Source organism: Ictidomys tridecemlineatus, chromosome 2 (genome assembly GCF_052094955.1).
Source record: "Ictidomys tridecemlineatus isolate mIctTri1 chromosome 2, mIctTri1.hap1, whole genome shotgun sequence".
Taxonomy (NCBI): Eukaryota; Metazoa; Chordata; class Mammalia; order Rodentia; family Sciuridae; genus Ictidomys; species Ictidomys tridecemlineatus.
In genome coordinates, this window is record NC_135478.1 from 201,674,835 (window position 1) to 201,692,863 (window position 18,029).

The 18,029-nt window shown below is 36.8% G+C and overlaps 2 protein-coding genes across 6 annotated transcripts in view; one reads left to right on the forward strand and one right to left on the reverse strand.

Annotated features, from left to right (window-relative positions):
- Positions 1-369: 369 nt before the first annotated feature.
- Positions 370-18,029, forward strand: part of LOC101971097 (calaxin) — an 18,948-nt gene continuing 1,288 nt past the window's right edge. The window contains exons 1-5 of one of the 2 annotated variants that reach the window (XM_078040431.1): positions 370-8,564; positions 10,596-10,700; positions 11,665-11,816; positions 14,368-14,472; positions 16,343-18,029. The exon at positions 16,343-18,029 is cut by the window's right edge and continues 1,288 nt beyond it. In XM_078040431.1, the coding sequence (XP_077896557.1) occupies positions 8,369-8,564; positions 10,596-10,700; positions 11,665-11,816; positions 14,368-14,472; positions 16,343-16,393 (609 nt within the window). In that variant the 5' untranslated portion in view covers positions 370-8,368 and the 3' untranslated portion in view covers positions 16,394-18,029. The other variant, XM_078040430.1, reaches the window with a different exon arrangement.
- Rbm48 (RNA binding motif protein 48) overlaps positions 16,443-18,029 on the reverse strand; it is an 8,543-nt gene continuing 6,956 nt past the window's right edge. For all 4 annotated transcript variants that reach the window (XM_005340540.4, XM_040291496.2, XM_040291498.2 and 1 more), the window contains one exon: positions 16,443-16,792. In XM_005340540.4, coding sequence (XP_005340597.3) covers positions 16,718-16,792 — 75 coding nt within the window. In that variant the 3' untranslated portion in view covers positions 16,443-16,717. The remainder of the gene's footprint in view (positions 16,793-18,029) is intronic.

Below are 18,029 nucleotides of genomic sequence, written 5' to 3' on the forward strand. Positions count from 1 at the left end.
TACTAAGATTTTGTGCCTCATATCTTCTGCTGAATTATTAGGAATGTTAAAAGGAATTGATAAATCACTTTCATTTTACATTTTTATATAATCAAGTAATATGAAATATAATTTGATGTACAGTTTTGCCTGTTACAGGGGGTATGCTAATTATAGTGGCATATGCACAGAACATTTTGGCATGAGGAGGCTGAATAAATAGCTATTTTACTTAAAAATAGCTGTGTTCTTATCTCCCTTTGGGTCATAGGTAGTTATAAAGATAAATACCACTTGGTTAGTAGGTAGATAAGATAGAACCACAAGTTTTTTAACTATAAAAGTAATATTTCTTAGAAAATTCCTTTAGATTTTGTGCTTAAGACTGCATACTGTCAAAAGATATCTATGCTCAAGTACACAGAAATTTTGAACAGCATTTCATATTCCAAAAGAAAATTGTTAATGAAAGTACCAAAAAAAAATTTATTAGGTCATTTGTTTGTTAGTTTTGCTATGAATATAGAAGCATAGCTTTATAGACTGGTCCAGAATATAACTGTCCTGTCCCACTAGAAGCAGCTGTTCATTAGGCTGGGGAAGAGGGAACAATGTGATTTGATAAAAAACTATACTTTGCAGATTCTGTTTACTGAATATGAAACACCTTTTTTCATTGTTTCTCTAATAACAGTCTTCCAGTAACGTATGGAAAGAGTATTTGACAGAGTAATGCTGTCAGTTATGTTTATTTCATAGTTAACTACAATGTACAGGATAATAATATCTCTTCCTCCTTCCACAAACCACGCTTTGTCTTTCTTGAGTAACTGAACACCAATTGTACAAACACAAGGCATGTTGTTTCGATAATGGTACTTGGATAACTGCCAGAAATTGATGAGTGTCTGGATAGAAAAATTGGCTCTATACTAGTGCTACTTACTTTAGTCACTTTGAATTTCCTTGGTTGCCCTCAGTGTATTTAGATATTTGAAGTACCATTAGAGTGTCTTGATTTTATTTTATTCAGAATACAGATTCTTTTTTTTTTTTCGTTTAAGATGTGTTAAAAATTAATTTTCTATCTTTTCATTGTAAACAGTAGACTAACCTCAGGGAAGCCAAGTGAGAACTGCTATTTGAACTTTTTTAACTTAAAACTTATGAGCATCCATCTAGTATTTTTGGAAGGAAGATTTTAGGAACACAGCCCCCAGCCCCCAATTATTTGCCTTGTTTTAAAACTTTTTTTTTTTGTACCTGAGATTGAAGATGGGGTGCTTAATCACTGAACCATATCCCCAGACCTTTTTTATTTTGAGGCAGGGTCTCACTAATTGCTTAGGGCCAAGGCCTCCCAGGTAGCTGGGATTACAGTCATGTAATTTTTAAGTATTAAATTTTTAAGTGTAAAGATTTACTTTGGCCAGTTTAGAGGAGGTTATAACCTTTGAAGGAAATGTTGATGCCCTGGCTTAAAACTAATTTTAATGTTAAGAATCTAGTAAGGGGGCTGGGGATGTGGCTCAAGCAGTAGCACGCTCACCTGGCATGCGCCCGGCCCGGGTTCGATCCTCAGCACCTCATACAAAGATGTTATGTCCGCCGAAAACTAAAAATAAATATTGGGCTGGGGATGTGGCTCAAGCAGTAGCGCGATCGCCTGGCATGCGTGCGGCCCGAGTTCGATCCTCAGCACCATATACCAACAAAGATGTTGTGTCCTCCGAGAACTAAAAAATAAATATTAAAAAAAATTCTCACTCTCTCTTTAAAAAAAAAAATATTAAAATTTTCTCTCTCTCAAAAAAAAAGAAGAAGAAGAATCTAGTAAGGGGGTGGGGGTATAGCTCAGTGGTAGCACATGAGGCTCGGTTTAATCCCTAAGACCCACCCTACCCAAATTGGTAAGAATATTGTATTTTAGGGCTGGGGATATGCTCGGGATATAGCTCAGTGATAAAGAGTGTGTGTCTAAACATTTGTGAGGCCCTGGGTTTAATCTCTAGTACCATAAGAATATTGCATCCAAAATTCTAGAAATCGTTTTAGTACATTTTCTTGACCTTACTACAGTGAAGGCCAACAGACCATAGACTAGTAGGTAGCGCGGATTTTATAATAGACATACGAGTTGGTTCATCTTTGTCCTAACCATGTTTCTTGCTAGCTAATCAGTCAGGTCTACTAAATAGGAGGCATGAGAGTGGGTTTTTACATCCTAGAAGCTCCCAGATTGAAGCCTCTCCTTTGGATTTCATAAGGGTGCTTGGTTAGAGTTTAAAGGAGCTTATAACCTTTGAGGGAAATGTTGATGCCCTAGAAAATTATTTCAACTTAATAAGCTCATTGTAATCTTAAGTTATTTTATGTTCAAATAAAGTGGAAAAACATTTCCAATTTGTGCTGATAATATAAATGGCAAAAATATGAAATACAACTTTAAGTGATACTTAGCCCAAAAGAAAAGATGTTAGAATTACTATAACGTTTCAGATCAAAATAACCTTAATGAAATTCCTGCATATATCCCAAGTGGTTGCAACCATTGTTGCATATTTTTTTTCAACTGCTTAGAAACCTTTTGTTTGGTTGCTGGCTAGTTGCCATGGTCACATTGTGTGCTGAGATTGGAGTAGTGACCTCTGCTATCAGTGTAACTCAAGACACCCAGGCTTAGAGCTTGACTATCTGGGGAATCTTATCGTGTGCTGGAGCCACAGTCAACATGAACCAGAGGGTTCTGAAGAAACTGGTGGAGCCCATCAGTAAAACTGTCAAGAGCTGTAAGTACTGACCAGACATCCTATACTGCCTGAACATTGCTTCTGTCAAATTAAAATATCAATAGACATTAGTTGGACATTAACAAGTGCTTTGTAAACCTAAAATAGATTCCCTCTACTTCTATGTACTATTTTGGCTATCAAAAATAGGCAATTAAGCAATTATACTGTACTTAACAAAATATTTTAACCTTTGGGTATCCTAAAATGTATGTGAGAAGAAGAGCTTGAGGATTTACATGGCATCATGTGAAAGGGTTATCTGACAACTAAGAACTGATTTTATTTTAGTCATACTGAAATTTAATGAAAAATTTTTAAGTATAAAGGTTTACTTTGGCCAATTCCCTGAATTTTCTGGCACAAAACTCAATGGCGAATGATTGCTCTACTTCAAAATTAATAAAAATAATTTGAAAAAACAGCATGGTACTTTGCACACAGAAAATATTTGCTTATTAAAGCTAGTTCAATGTAACACTTTTTTAAGCCTTACCGTGAATCAACTTTAACAAGGAATCTTAACAGTTTTGTTTCTCGGATATGACTGAAAGTCCTGACTGATAATTCTCAATCTGTTAGACATTCATGAAGTTACTTAATTTCGGCCACAGACTCATTATTTCAGTCTCATTATGGAATACGTCCATTGCATCTTGTATGACCTCAGGATAATACCACCTACAACTTCCACTGAAGTCTTAACTCAGTTTTCCATTTGGGATTTATATGATTGAAGTTTCTCAGGCACTTCTAAGGATCTGTTTACCAATCTTGCTTACATATATTACATGCTTAATATCTGTTCTGTAGATTTAGCCAGTGCTGAGTATAATAAATACTGTCATTTCTTTCTTTTTTTTTTTGAGAATTTTAATATTTTTTTTTTTTTTTTTAGTTCTCGGCGGACACAACATCTTTGTATGTGGTGCTGAGGATCGAACCCGGGCCCTACGCATGCCAGACATGCCAGACGACTGCGCTACCGCTTGAGCCACACCCCCAGCCCCTGTCATTTCTTTCTTAATGGAGCCTGAGTCTTAGAACATTCAAAAGGAAATTTGGGACCTGGAGTGTGGCTCAGGGGTAAAATGCTCACCTAATATGTCCAAGGCCCTGGGTTCGATCCTTGGCACCACATAAAAATAAATAAAATAAAGGTATTGTGTCCATCTACAACCAAAAATAAATATTTTTTAAAAAGGAAGTTTTACATATTTTTAAAATCCAATTCCCCCATAATAGTTATTTTAGCAATGTCTGCTAGCCATATGTTGAATACTATAGTTTGTTATTTGAAAGCAACTGCTGGAATCTGTGGATAGGAATATATAATACTTGATCAGAACCATATCTCATAGTACTGTATTTGAAAAAAAGAAGGTATTAGATTCCTTCGTTTTCTCAAAGCTTTTGACACTAATTCCTGTGCAAAAACTTAAGCCCTGAATGAATAGTTAACTGTTTTACACTCTGATCACAAATAACCTGTATTTACTGAGCTTTTCCTTAATGAGACATTGTACTAAGTGGTTTATATTAAGCATCTTAAAGTTTTTTTTTTTATTGTTGGTCGTTCAAAACATTACACAGTTCTTAATACATCATCTTTCACAGTTTGATTCAAGTGGGTTATGAACTCCCAACTTTACCCCGTATACAGATTGCTGTTTCACATCAGTTACCCTTCCATTGATTGACATATTGCCTTTCTAGTGTCTGATGTATTCTGCTGTCTGTCCTATTCTCTACTATCCCCCCTCCCCTCCCCTCCCCTCCCCTCCCCTTTTCTCATCCCTGTTTAATGTAAATCTTCTTCTCAAGCTCTTCGTCCTTACCCTGTCCTTGTTTACTCCCCTTATATCAAAGGGGTCATTTGGTATTTGTTTTTTAACGATTGACTAGCTTCACTTAGCATAATCTGCTCTAATGCCATCCATTTCCCTCCAAATTCTATGATTTTGTGTGCAAGATTATGGAATCAGCCTAGATGCCCTTCAATAGATGAATGGATAAAAAAAATGTGGCATTTATACACAATGGAGTATTACTCTGCATCTTAAAGTTTTAAGCACAAACCCAATAGGGTATGTGATATTTTCCTACTTTTCAGTACTAGAAACCAAAATTAGATCTTTTTATCAAAAGTTAGCTAGTGTACTTTTCTGGTTCTGGCAAAGTTGATGTTGAATCTGATGCTGTAGACTACACTAAAATATTATCTTTAGTTCTCAAATTAACCTTATTGATAAGCATTTCAGAGAGTCCTTGTGCTCTTTCTATGTAGCTTGCTCTCACATAGTAAGTGCACAATAAAGATTCCTTAAATTTAGCTCAGTTCTTGACTCACTGCAGTTGACACCAGGATAGACACTGGTCTTGTGACTGAAATTTTGTTGTTAGTGGGTAGGAATGGGAGTAATTATCTTAACCTCAGCGGGATTGACTTTTTATTATTTCTTTTGATGTACAAAATTCTAATTGTCCCATTTGGCAAAATGTTAAAGTGATTTCTCCTGGGCTTTACTTTAGACCTCAAGTGGAAATCTTCATAATTTAGTCATTGACCAAAAGGACTCTTCTAGTCCATACAACTTCCACCATGCGACTCTCCTCAGAAAGCTAGTTACCTCCATTGACCTCACAAAGGAAATTGTTCCCACACAGCAAATATCAATTTTTTTTCAGACAGATCTAGAATGTTTTATGTTCTGGAGCTAATATAACTTGTACATATTAATCTTTATTCTGCTCTCTAGAGTTGCACTGACTAATGTGGTAGTCACTAGCTGCTTTTGACTACTTACATGTAAAAACCGGTTTAAAATAAAATCCATTTTCTTGATCACACTAGCCACTTTTCATGGGTCAACATGTGGGTGACAATTACCAAACTGAAAAGCACAAATATAAAACATTTCAGAAAGCTTCATTGGGTGATGCTTTGGAGGCACAAATAATTCTCTTCCCTGCCACAGTCTGGCTGGGCACAATTCAGGAGCCACTTGTCAAAAGAAACGAACTTTATTTTTAGAACCACACACTACACCACACAGCTCCTCAGGAAAAACCCTCAGAGCCCAACTGCCACCACTGGCTTCCCACAAGCCTCTCACACAAAAACAAGCCTCACCACCTCCCACAATCCTCCTGCTCTTGAGGCCGATTGGCTGAGTCACATGGGCGGAGCCAAAAAAGTCCCCCAATGACCATCACCGAAGAGGAGCCAATCAGCTAGATGTTACTGGGGCCACTGTGAGCCAATCATCAGCCGGTAGCTGGAAGTTTGCTGGCAGCTAGAAGTTTGCTGGGGCCCCTTCAGATGAAGCTCTCAACATCTCAGTTTGCTGGGGCCCCTTCGGCTGTGGCTCTCAACACTTCCCTTTCCAAATAATTACCTTAAATCTAGTGGGGGAAACAGGTAAATAATCACTTCAAGGGTTTGGCCTCACAGGTATGCAAACTGTACATTCTCACTGGGCCCCATTTATAATTTAATATTCGGTTGCTGACAGTTTCTGAACAAGAGACTTGCTTTTTCATTGTATGCTGGGCCTACATGTTCTATAGTTAAGCCTGACTATACTTCTTATTCCAAGCATAACTAAATATAATAATTACAGGATTAACTATACCATCATAATCAAAAAGGTTTTAATTGAAAATGTAAAACCACCCTAGATGTATTAAGAGTCTCTAGAAGTGTTCCAAATTTTCACTCCAGGTATTAGATAACACTGGGGACTTTCAAAACCTAATCATTTCATGTTGCTTTATTTAACTGATCATTTGGCATCTAGAAGTGACTCTTATTTCACATATTCCTTCACCTCTCCAACTTAAGTCCTGAATTTGACAAGTACTTCCATTTACAAGTGACAGTGTTTTATCATTTGCTTGGCAAATATTTATTGAGAGCCTACCATTGTGCTAGATATCTATAAGAATGAAAGAGTTTATCAGATACCTTACCAAAATCATATATATTGTGAAATGTATCTCTGATCACTCCTACCAAAGGGAGGAAAAATATTTGTTGAACAGGAGCAGTATTTCTCATAGTGTTCATTTTTGGACCACCTCAGAGAATCTACCCCTTCTCTGCCCCATGCTTGTTAACTATGCAGGTTCCTAGGACTTGTTCCAGATCTAAATCAGAATTACTAACAGTAAGCCCAAGAATCAACTTTTAAACAAGGGCTCAGTTGACTGTTATATCCCAGGGATTGAGAATTTTGGGGTTAAGCCAGTAAATATTTTGCAACAAGAGATCAGGGGTAGTCAAAATGGTTTAGGAAAATTCATCTGGCAAAGTTGTATCAAAGGAGAAAAGTGAGAAGTCTTGAAGCCAGGAGTGGAGTGACAGGACAGGGCTTTGGCCAAGAAGGTGGAAATAAGGACAGAAAAACTGGGAGGGAGCCTGAGATGCTGCCACCAGATCTGTCCTTTTTAACCTGAAGTTTTTAAATATTCACATACACAGTTCTTGCTCCAGACTTAGTAAAATGCTGTTTTGAAGAAATACACAGGTGATTCTGATGTACTGTCAGAATTGTGAATCCAGAGGTTAGACTTAATGGGTTAGGGACAGGAGCTGTTAAGTATCTGAATTCCAAGGAGTGGGATAGCTGGGTCAAATGATGATTCCATTCCAAGTTTTCTAAGGAATCTCCATACTGCTTTTCAGATTGGTTGCACCAATTTGCAGCTCCATCAGCAATGTATGAGTGTGTCTTTCCCCCTACATCCTCTCCGCTGGGCACGGTGGTGCATGTCTGTAATCCCAGCAGCTAGGGAACCTGAGGCAGGATGCTCGCAAGTTCAAAGCCAGCCTCAGCAAAAGTGAGGTGCTAAGCAACTCAGTGAGACCCTGTCTCTAAATAAAATAAAAAATAGGGCTGGGGATGTGGCTGAGTGGTCAAATACCTGAGTTCAATCTCTGCTATCAAAAAGAAGGAAAAAAAAGGCCCTTCTCCCATCAGCCAATCCTCTGCTACCTTATCACTTCTTCCCAACTCCCATTAAGACATGTTCAATCTCAACCCTAATTCTACCTCTTTTATTAACTGTTATTCAATTTCCATAAAATTCACTTCTTACTGCCTTCAACACACTTCTTCCTAAATAAATTACTATATACATCCTTCAAGGCCCAGTTCAAAGTCTACTTCTCCCATGAAAATGGCCCAACTCGGGGCTAGGGATGTGGCTCAAGTGGTAGCACGCTCGCCTGGCATGCATGCAGCCCAGGTTCAATCCTCAGCACCAAATACAAAGAAAGATGTTGTGTCTGCTGAAAACTTATATATATATATATTCTCTCTCTCTCTCAAAAAAATAAGAAGAAAAAGAAAGAAAATGGCCCAACTCCCCTCACCAAACCAATTTCACTTTCTTTACATGTCTGTGTTAGTGATCATTATATTACATAATTTAGCAGTTACATACTCTCTTAAGAATTTCTGAGTTAGGCCCACCTTTATTGTGTAAGCTCTTAAGAAGTCTGTATCATTCTTTTCCCCCCTATCTTCAGACTACTTAGCATTAAAGGAATAAAATAGTAGCTTAGTAAAATATATTTAATTAGGTTAAATAATTCAATGATTAAATCTAAGTTGTATTTGTATTTTCACTTTACAGTCAAAAGAAGTGAAGTAGAATGTCTCATAAGACTCTTTTACAGCGTGGTGGGAAAAACTGATGGGAAATCTGGAAATACTGGGCTAGATCATAACAAATTTCGAGGAATCCTGCACAACATATTTGGAATGACTGATGACACATTGATGGATAGGGGTAAGAAGTCATTAACAGACTAAAACATGTCAATCTGAATGGAAACTACATAATATGTATTCAATTTTCATCATAGACTGAACTTTTTTCAATGCCAAATAGGTAATTGTTTGTGAGGATGGTTTTTTTTTTTTACATTTTTTTGTAGGAACACAATATCTTTATTTTATTTATTTATTTATATTTTTAATATTTATTTTTTAGTTCTCGGCGGACACAACATCTTTGTATGTGGTGCTGAGGCTCGAACTCGGGCTGCACACATGCCAGGCGAGCACACTACCGCTTGAGCCACATCCTCAGCCCTATTTTATTTATTTTTATGGGGTGCTGAGGATCGAACCCACTGCCTCACACTTACTAGGCAAGCACTCTACCACTGAACCCAATCCCAGCCCCATGAGGATGGTTTCTTTAAAAACTACTATTTTAAAATTTTTTATAATTAACTCATACTAATTGTACAAATGAATGGATTTCACTGTGACACTTTCATAAATGAACATATTGTGCCTTGATCATGTCTACCACCACCCCTTCTACAACCTCTTGCTCTCCCTCCTACACCCTTCCTTCTTTCAATACCATCCACTTCCCAAATATAGCATCTCTTCTACTTTGAGATTTGGGGTTTTTTTTAGTTTTCACATATGAGAGAAAATGTGTGATATTACTTATTTTTATGTGTCAGGCTTATTTTAATTAACATGATATCCTTCAATTTCATCCATTTGTGAGGATGCCTTTTTTTTTAGTTTTAGTTGGACACAATACCTTTATTTTTTATTTATTTATTTTTTATGTGGTGCTAAGGATCAAACAGAGCTTCACACATGCTAGGCAAGTGCTCTACCACTGAGCCAACAACCCCAGCCCCAAAGATGCTTTTTTTTTTTAATACAAATTCACTCAGAATTTCATATCTCCATGGCTGTATAGCTTTGAGAAATAATCATCAATAAATTAATAAGCTAGCAATACCATTTCTCAAAAGAGAAGCATCTTGTGGCTTTTAATCATGATGTTTTGGGGGTTATATATTATAGACAAATTATTCATTGACCTCTTTTTCCTCAAAAAAATGGAGAATGTATCAGTATAAAAATGATAATGACTCTTCATTAGAAATCAAAAATTATATTACTTGAAATAAGAAATAATGTAATCCAATTAGTTTCAGTAACAGATCTTTAAAGTGAACAATTCTGTAAGTTTTGACATATGTATACACCTGTAAAACAATTACCATAATCAAAATCATTAACATACTTATCATCTCCAAAAGAGTAAATAACATTTTAATTTATATTCTACAGTATAATATCAAGATTTCACTGGCAATTTTTATTTTATTTTATTTTTAGAGAGAGAGAGAGAGAGAGAGAGAGAGAGAGAGAATTTTTTTTTTAATATTTATTTTTTAGTTCTTGGTGGACACAACATCTTTGTTGGTATGTGGTGCTGAGGATCCAACCCGGGCCGCACTCGAGCGCGCTACTAGTTGAGCCACATCTCCAGCCCCACTGGCAATTTTTAAAATAGCGTATTATTTAAATAATTTACCTTCAAGAAGTTTTGGAAACTTTTTAGAGCAAATTTTCCACCACTTTTTATCACCAGATTACCCAGCATCATAGGAACAAATTTTCACCGTTTTTTAGGAATAGAAATTATGTCACTTATTAGCTACATTGTTTGTCTTCTTGGCCCCACCGTGACTGTATAAAACATAAAAAATGAAGCACATTCTTTCTCATGAAACAGAATGACTTTTTGTTTTAAGTATATAGGGGAAAACACATTTCCAATAATTTTGACCCTTTCTGGGTGATTGGACCAAAACCGTTTTTCCTCCTCAATGTGGGAGTTTTTCTATCTATTCTCTCTCTCTCTCTCTCTCTCTCTCTCTCTCTCTCTCTCTCTCTCTCTCTCTCTCTCTCTCTCACACACACACACACACACACACACACACAGTTAAGTTATAAAACATCTCAATTACAACATACCAACATTCTTTTTTCTTTGTTTTAGTCTTTTCTGCATTTGACAAAGACAATGACAACTCCATAAATGTGAAAGAATGGGTAAAAGGATTGTCAGTGTTTCTTCGGGGGACATTTGAAGAAAAGTTGAAATGTAAGATGGAATTACTGCCTTAATAATATATATCATCAATTTTGTAGTGAATGCTTATGCATTTAAAAATATGAAATCAGTATTGTCTATAACAACTTTGCAAAAGTTATTCACGACAGCTTGAAAAAATAAAACAGACCAGATGAAATGGGTGGCCTATTTGTAAGGTCATGAAAGAGTCCCCAGTCCTAGAGCCCCAATCACTTCCTTCCCTGGTTCCATAATGCTCAAATGTCCCTAGAATGATTCTTTGGCTTACAGCCCAGGCTAAGAACAGCAGCTAAGGGTCAGGCTTGTGTCAACTCTGATCAGCTGGCAGGGCTGAGGCTTCTGAGGATGCTTCTGGGCTCAGCCCCTGATGTGGGTCTGTTCATGTGTTATTTTGAGGCCATTCCTCATCTTTTCATCAAAGAAAACATGAGGGTTGGCACAGGATTAAGTTAAACACACACTAACCACTGGACACTAATACTCTGCTGTTAGAGTTGTTTTAGACAACTGAGCAGAGGAAAATGGTTGAAGACAGTGCAAGCCCAAAGATAGGAGTGTTATACGTGAAGCCACCTACTTATTAAAAATAACATTAGAGTCACAAAGAGGACAGTCTCTCAATTCTCTTCCTAATAGCGGCTCCAGTCTGTCTTGTTGGCATGATGTTTATTTCCTATGTTTTACTCCTCTGGCATCAGGATTTGGGGAAAGGAACCCTGGAAAGAGAATAAAAATAATTTTAAATGGAATTTTCAAAGAAATGAATTGCTTAAAATATCTAAAGACATGTAACAAAGATTCTTTATTCTAAAATCTTCCTACCACATAACTTCCTACCATATTACTAACAGCAATAATATGGCAGATAAATTGTTTTTCTCTTTTGGTATCTTATGTTGAAATATTTAAGGAGAAGACTAATGACATTTAACTGTTCTCATCCAAGTCTTTAAACTTCTTATGTTTTAAAAAGTCTGTTTTGAAGTTTATTATTTGAATGGAGATGGTTACATTTCTCGAGAGGAAATATTCAACATGTTGAAGAACAGTCTGTATCAACAATCGTCTGAAGAAGAGAATTATGAAGGAGTAAAAGAATTGGTAGAGATAGCACTGAAGAAAATGGTAAGATTGAAAAACTGTAATGCATATACTCAATCAAGAAGATGTTGCATAAAGCTTAAGAAATTTAATTTCCTTAAATTATATTGATGAACGTCAGGTCTTTTTGTTTATTCTCTGCTCTATTCATCTCATGATTCCATCTCTGCTCATCTAAAAGTGTCTGGCTGATAGATGAGCAGAGATGGAATGAAAGCACTCTACCACTAAGCCACAACCCCAGTCCTAAATATTAACTTAATTTTTTTTTAATTGAAGATGGACACTAAATCTTTGTTGTCGCTTTCCCAGCGACTTAAACACTCAAACCTTTCGCCCACTCGGGACGCCATTTGCCTGGTTACATGCCACTAAAACACTCAGGGGTCACTCCAGGGGAACTGGGCTGCGTGAAATAACCACACAAGAGACAGAAATACTTTTTTTTGGGGGGGGGGTGCTGTGATGGCTCCTCTGATCTTAAGGGTCCGCAGAAAGAGAGAGCGAGTATGTGCTGACCCCTTTTATTGAGGAGAAGCCATTCAAATGAGGCAAGGGGTCAGGTTTCAGGGGGCTGAGTATCTTCATGATGTCCACTGTCAGCAGGTTGACTGACATCTAGGAAGGCCACACCCAAGGGCAGAGTAAGAGAAGGGGTCACAAAAAAGGGTGTTTCCATGGAACATTCCAACCCAAACAGGGCAAGGGGTAATATTATAAAAACAGGTGAGCATAGCTCCATGCCATGGGGATGTAGGAAGGCACGCTCATGCACGAGACACAGTCACTGGACCCTTAAGATCGGGGCTACTGTCTGGCTTACCTAGGCAACCAGATCACAGAGTAACCGAGATGCCAAACCAATCAGAAGAGGAGACAAACGTGGTCACGTGCTAGTTTGGCCTCCCACACTTTGTTTTATTTATTTTTTATGTGGTGCTGAGGATCAAACCCAGTGCTTCACGCATGCGAAGTAAGCGCTCAACCACTGAGCTACAATCCCAGTTCATAAATATTAACTTTATTCTTTAAAATATTTTACTATTAGTAAAACCTCATTAATTTAGGGGGAGGCCAGATTCAGTTCATGTAAAATTGGGTGCCACTTTATTTTGTCTTCATGACCTCTCCCCTACAATCTATCTAAGTATTCATTACAACAAAATAACAAAAATAAAAATATTTGACCTTTACAGAATACCTACTATATATACCAGACTCTCCAGAGAACTTTAATGTATGGATTCTTTTTATACTCAAAACAATCCTATCTCCATTTGCAGATGACAAAAACTGAAGTATAAAAAGGTTTACCTAAGGTCACATTAGAAAACCTGGTACAAAATTAATCTTTCAATAAAACCAATAGTAGCTCTTTTCTATGGACATTACTGACTTCTACACTTTTCTTACTGTCACCCTAAACTGGATACAGTAAGGTTTTGTGAATCCAAGGCAGCACTGGCCCAGGTCACTGACATAACTCTGAAACTCAGGAAAGCAACCAAGGATTCTATTAAGGCAAACTTCAGAAATTTCTTTCAGAAATACTCTGAATCTGCTGCAAGGGCTGAGTGTAGATCACTTCTTCAGAGACAGTAGCTTCCCCAGCACCACTCACCCCCTTCTTTTTTCCAAGGAAGTGTTTTTGCAATAAACCTTTTTTTGACAATGTATTCAAATTTTTCTCTAGATTAAGACTCCAGGCTGGAATTGTAGCTCAATTGTAGAGCACTTGCCTAACGTGTGAGGCACTGGGTTTGACCCTCAGCAGCACATAAAAATAAATAAATGAAATAAAGGTGTTGTGTTCATCTACAACTAAAACCTTTCAGCAACCCTGACGAAGTCATGCCCAGAAGTGAAAAAACAAGGACTCATCTCATCTGACCCAACTTAATTAATCAGTTAAAGGCACTCATAATCTACACACAAGTTCTCCTTATTCCCTACCTGCACAATATAGTAATATATCCTAAGCCTTGTCATGAAAACTTTACTGACTTATCCCCTGCTGTCAATTCAGGTGGCTCCTCTACCTATCCAGATCTCAACCATCCTTAAACCCAGCAGTGATCTGCAGGCTTCATCTCATAACTCCAGTCTATCCTGAGCGGCTACTGCTGTAACTCCTGGTGACCTGATCCATAACAAAGCAACTTCACTTCTATCCTTTTTACCCAATAGGCTCCCAACTAAGAGATCTTTTGAGGAACAAGTGCTACAAAAAAAATTAAGCTTGAAAAATCTGCTCTGCTTCACCTATTTCATCACAAAAGGAGTAAAATAATAGAATTCCTCTATTTTTTCTTATTTCCCCAATTCAAGTGTAATTTTAAGGATAAGGCTAAATTTTATATTGCTAAGGTGACTTGGATATGCCTATTAGAATAATAGGAATAAAATTAAGTGGTATCCATAAATAATAAGTACCTTCTGATTTAGATAAATAATGTCTTCAAAAGTGTGAATTTACAGCTTTACTTGGTGAAACTTTTGGTCTAAACAGCTATTTTCCATGGCAAAATGTAAAATGGCTCTATATCACTTATCAAGAAATCATCTTCCTGTCTAGGATTATGACAACGATGGCAAGGTATCTTTTGCAGACTTTGAAAAAGCAGTGAGAGAAGACAGACTTCTGTTGGAGGTGTTTGGACCATGTTTGCCAACAGCACAGGTATATTACAAATGCCAAAAGCTCAATTTGATGAGGGAACTTTTTTTGTGTATGTGTGTGTATAAGATATCTGGGGATCAAACCCAAGGCTCATACATTCTAGGCAAACACTGAGCTATATGCCCACTCTGATTTATCTGTTTGTTTATTTATAGTACTAGGGATTGAACCCAGCACCTTCAGGCAAATTCTCTAGCTCTGAGCCTACATCCCCAGTCCTTTTTAATTTGAGACAGGGTCTCACTAAGTTGTTCAGGAATTTATAATCCCCCTGCCTCAGCCAAACAAACAGCTGTGTGTGCTACCATGCTTAGCTTGAGGGAACATTTTAACAGGGTCAGAAATTAGTACTTGCTAGACTCTGATCTCTGTAGCTGTAGCCCGTTGCTAAAGTTCAGGCAATCATAAATAAAGTGGCCCCATCCCATTTTATTTGTGCTCAAGAAGAATTTTCATGTATGAATCTGACAAATTTTCTGAGCTGAAAGATCAACCCAGTAATTGATTTGGCTCATAAAATTTCCTTATTCTTCCTTTGATCAATTATACTTTTCAAACAAAATGTAGGAAGTAACTCTTATTTTCTATAATAACTTACAGGGTGATTTTGCAAATTAACTTGCATGTTGCTAAATTATCCTTATCCATCTCAGCTCCTTTCTCTTAATTGTCCTACTGTAGTTTATTTCCTAGACCCCAAATTTTAGTTCTGTCTGGAAATGTGTAGAAAAAAGCCATATGTAAAAGGTAAGTTTCCAATTTTAAGAGACTGATAGGTGAAAAGAGCAATAGCATAAATGGACTGGATTGGAGTAACAACTTAGGATATCGAACACCCAACATTCTTCAGCCTCTCCCCAAGAGTTTATCTTTCACAGTTATCTAGAGTCTTCTCTGTTCTAGCAATGGTATTTCCTAAGAACTTGTGAAAAATGAAGAATTTCAGCCCCCACCCAAAACTAACTGAATCAGAATCTATTCTCCTCAATCCTCACTTGACACAAGAAAAGCTTTCTTTATCATCATGGTCAAATATTGTGTATGTTGGTGAAATGGGGACACAGCTGGACTCTTTACAGTCACAAGGACCTACTCAAGAACAGAAAATCTATCTTAATGGCTCCTCCCTTTAGGAAATTCTTTAGATTGTAGCAAAATACACTCAACAGAAAATTTACCTTCTTAACCATTTAAAAAATTTTTTTTAGTTATAAATGGACACACTACCCTTATTTATTTTTATGCAGTTCTGAGGATTGAACCCAGTGTCTCACACATGCTAGGAAAACACTCTACCGGTGAGCTACAATCCCAGCCCTCTCTTTACCTTTTTTTTTGTAGTGCTGGGTAATGAACCCAGGGACTTATGCATGTGAGGGAAGCACTCTACCAACTGAGATAAATCCCTAGCCCTTAACCATTTTTAAGTGTACAGTTCAGTAGTGTCGAGTATGTACACAAAGTCATACATACCATCAATCTCCATAATTCTTTTTATCTTGCAAAACTGAAATTCTTTACTCATTAAACAACTCCCCATCTTCCCTCCCCACCACCATTAGAACTTACAATTTGGCAAGATCCTGAGGTGGAGAGTCAAAGCACCATATTATTAAAAAAATAATTTAAAAAAATTTATTATTTTAGGTGTAGATGAACACAACACAATGCCTTTATTTTTATGTGGTGCTGAGGATCGAACCTGTCCCGCCCATGCTAGGCAAGCACTCTACCGCTGAGCCACAATCCCAGCCCCTCCCTGATTTGTTTTTTGATTGCCACAGATTAAGTAAATTCTTAAAAGCTAACTACAGTGTAAACTTCTAATTTCAACTTTGTTCTAATTTTTGTTAACCTTTTTACTTTACAGAATTGCCTTCATTTTGAAGCACTGACATTCAGAGATAACGCTGACTTCTAGTTTTTCAATAAGTGAATAAGTCAATACTTAAATTAAAATCAAAGACAGATCCTGGTTGCATAAGTTTATTTGTATTATAAAATTTCCATATTTGCTTCAATTGATTTACATATGGTTATTGTAACATGAGAATGTTATAGGAAAGAAACGTTTTTGCAATATTAAGTATATGTCAAAGATGAAACTGTATTTGGATAATAGTTTGAATGAAATAACAAAAAAGTGTACATTAAAAAATACCAGCAATAAAACTTTTTAAAGAATTAAAAGACTAAAAATAAAATAAATATTCTCTTTAGAAAATACTAAATTGCTGCTGGCAATTTATATTCTTCTTCTTTGTTTTAATGGACAATTTGTAGGCACATCTTCTGGAGGCTTTGGCACAGATGAAATTACCTAGTTTAAAAAGAAAAAAAGAACCATTAAAACTTAGTATGTAGTAATAAGTGTAAATAAGTTCCTAGGAGAGGCTGGACATACAACAATCCTTACCATCACTTTTTTTTTTTAGTACTGCAGATTTAACCCAGGGGCACTTGACCACTGAGCTACATCCCCACTCCTGTTTGGTATTTTATTTAGAGACAGAATCTCACTGAGTTGCTTAGCACCTCGCCATTGCTGAGGCTGGCTTTAAACTCGAAATTCTCCTGCCTCAGTGTATGGAGCCGCTGGAATTACAGGCATGCGCCACTGTGCCTGACCTTACCATCACTTTTGAGGGCAGAGTTAGCTCAAGTTTAAGGTAGGAGGTACAACCTACAACCTAGGCACTTAAGTTTTCAATCTAAACATTAATGGGAGTAAAGTTTTCTAAACGATTTATCAAGAAAAGATTTGGAGGCAGGGCTGGGGTATAGAGCATTTGCCTAGCATGGGTGAAGCCCTGTGTTCAACATCAAGGACTAGAAAAAAAAAAAGATAAAGAAAAGTGAACATACACTTTCCTTTAATGTTCTTTTATTGATCTAAAGTCATTTGTTATTTTACAGATACAGATAGATAATCCTGATTTTGCCTTCTTGAAACACTGATAATGTCTCATAGATTTAGAGACATGGATGCCTGGGAGAATGAAAATTTTGAAAAAATAAGAAGAAAATGGAATCATTCTCAATTTCCTAGAGGAAAAATGAACACCAAACACATGAGAAAAAGTGGGGGCAATAAGACAAAACAGAGTAAAGCAATTTTCACTTGAAACAGAAAATTAATAGAAACTCTGGTAAACTGTCCTGAATATTTCTCACTTTTATTGTTGTTCTACTATTTCTGTATCTAGAATTTGGACTTTAAGTCAGCTTTCTATTTCTATGCCTCAGTTCAGTTGTACCTAAAGTAAGGTGGTGGTAGCACAAATTGAAAAATGAGAGAAGGCTTAAGCATAAAAACTGCCTGGATTTAAAAAAAAATTTTTTTGTAGTTGTAGATGGACACAATACTTTTATTTTTATGTGGTGATGAGAACTCAGTGCCTCATACATGCCAGGTGAGTGTTCTACTACTGAGCCACAACCCCAGCCCCTGGGTTTTTATTATTATTAAACAGTCCTTCATCCTTAAAAAGAAATTAGGCTGCCTTAACCTCCCTTGATCACACTGTAAAATACATGTACATGGTTCACACCTGTAA